At 41.1% G+C, this 2,147-nt stretch overlaps 1 protein-coding gene across 1 annotated transcript; it reads right to left on the reverse strand.

Moving 5' to 3' along the window:
* Window positions 1-237: 237 nt before the first annotated feature.
* LOC129301613 (ethylene-responsive transcription factor ERF113-like) lies at window positions 238-1,931 on the reverse strand. Its single transcript, XM_054940166.1, has 2 exons — window positions 1,474-1,931; window positions 238-1,027 (listed from the first exon to the last, which is right to left on the reverse strand). The coding sequence occupies exons 1-2, from the start codon at window positions 1,664-1,666 to the stop codon at window positions 432-434; spliced, it is 789 nt and encodes a 262-aa protein (XP_054796141.1). The 5' UTR covers window positions 1,667-1,931; the 3' UTR covers window positions 238-431.
* Between the last annotated feature and the right edge of the window lie 216 nt (window positions 1,932-2,147).

The following is a 2,147-nucleotide window of genomic DNA, read 5'->3' on the forward strand; positions in this document are numbered from 1 at the left end:
GTATTTAAATTTTGTATAGGTTATATGTTAAATACACAGTTAGTGAGAAATATATATATATATATATATCCATATAAATAGGGCATGTGCACTACTCTTCTCAGTATTCATTAATGTAGTAATTTTAATTTGTGCCATGAATCCGCCACATAACTCGTAAAGAATGAAAGTCAATAACAATCAACATAATGGTGCTGAAGATCGATGATTATACAGATAGTAATTGGATCTTTGAAGTAAAATAATAGAAAATATATGCGCGTATCAGCGAAAAAAGGAACGTATCATTCGTATAATTGTCTCAGAATCAGAGGCGCTAATCAAGCTGAAAAATCAAGGCATATGAACGGACTTTCTTATTACTTACCCGCTCCTCCCCTGCATGCACTCGTGTATCTTTCATGAAATGTATCTATGGAAATTTCGTTAAACTATCCACTTGTGTTTCTTTCATCAAAAAAACAAGAACCAGAAGTACCATAATCTCCCATCTTCGCACCCTTTGCATCTTGAACCTGCTGTTGATCAGACTCAGACATGGAAGCAGACGAAGAAGACAGTACTCCCGGTGATGACGAGAATAACGGAAGAGAAGAATCGCCCAGAAATACCGGCTCATTCTGATACGTATAAAGTCCCGACCAAGCAGCTCTTTGCAGGTCACCATGATGGCCACCACGAAGCAGCTGCGCGTACTGCAATAGATTCGGGAACCCTTCGTCGACCGTTGGTGGAGCCAGAGGCGGTTGAGACACCGTCTGCGCCGCTTCAGGCCTCGGCAGGCTTTGTGACGAATATGAAATGGTTGGAGAAGGAGCTAAAGAAACGCGTTCGGGGAAATTGAGCTTAGCTTTGCTTCCTTTGAACCTTAACGCTGCAGCATCATAAGCAGCGGCTGCATCCTCGGCCGTCTCGAAGGTGCCAAGCCACACTCTAGCTGCTTTTTTAGGGTCTCGGATTTCGGCGGCCCACTTCCCCCATGGTCTCTGCCTTACTCCTCTATAGTTTCTCTTTCTCACACTGTCGCCTGTCAAAGTGTCCAAGTTCAACATTTTCAGAAAATATAGCACTACATACAAATTTTCAAACTATATACATACAAACGACACACCAATGGCAAGTACACAGTGCGGATATACTGAATCACTTGTCGCCGTAAGATCAACATCATTATCGGATCAACAGAGATAGATCGAGAGATCAATCAAGTTTTGCAAGTAAATCGAAGCACCACCCTAGGTCCCTAGCCAGCTATAGCTAGTTGCACTCGGGTTAATAATTGATGGAAATGTCTTCGTAAAGTACTGTGTGCGAAAAAATTAACATGGGGAGGTGTTCATATATATCCAGCCATATTATCATCATAATCATGTAATTTCTTAGAGAGAGAGAGATAGTGTGTGAGGTAAGAATTATTGGTAATATTCTTAACAGTTAGGAAAAGAAAAGGGGCATATGGGACCTTATAAATACCTTGATTTTGACGTGGAGGCCGGGATGGGTCCTGCTTCTGGATCCCCCCAGAAGAGGTGGTTACTTGACCATGTGAGACTGGGACTGAGAAGGTTTTTGTATCACTGGCCGTGCTGAGAAGATACGAAAAGGTAGAAGGTGAAGTTTCTTCCCTTTGGATCTGATCTGATGGTGATGGGTGAGCTCGAGACATGAAACCTTCTCTCCTGGCTTCTGATGCATCATGATGATCAGAAGGTAGAGGTCTCTTTCCATGCCTTCGATCAGCCACCTTGTTCAGCTTTCTCTCACAACTTCTAGTCTTATAATAACCCTCCTCTTTACGGTGCTTTGCTTCCAGCTGATAAGCAGATGGAGGCAGCAAGATCTGAGATTTTCTTATCCGAAAGAATGATCGAGAATGAATGAAAGGAAAGACCAGAACAGAAGGGGAGGATACGTTGTTCACTTGTCATCTTAAGTGAAGAAAGAGAATACGGAATCAAAGGAAAAGACCAAAATAACATGGGCTGCGTGTCGCATGTTCATCGATTCGATGGGATCTGAATTTGAAACTGAATTTCAATTTTTTAAATCATGCATCTATTAAAATTTTAAAATATTAAAAATATAAAAATAAAAGTATATTAAATCTGAATCACCCCATTTAAATTTAGATGGTCCAACTTTGACAC

This window comes from Prosopis cineraria, unplaced genomic scaffold (assembly GCF_029017545.1).
Source record: "Prosopis cineraria cultivar Desert tree isolate PC_DT_omini unplaced genomic scaffold, ASM2901754v1 PC2270, whole genome shotgun sequence".
Taxonomy (NCBI): Eukaryota; Viridiplantae; Streptophyta; class Magnoliopsida; order Fabales; family Fabaceae; genus Prosopis; species Prosopis cineraria.

What these genes read in the sequence shown, in the direction of transcription:
- LOC129301613 (XM_054940166.1), bottom strand. Translation starts at nt 1,666, where the DNA reads ATGTCTCGAGCTCACCCATCACCATCAGATCAGATCCAAAGGGAAGAA. An exon ending in GCCTCCACGTCAAAATCAAG is followed by an intron (nt 1,028 to 1,473) that starts GTATTTATAAGG and finishes ACACTTTGACAG; the next exon opens with GCGACAGTGTGAGAAAGAGA.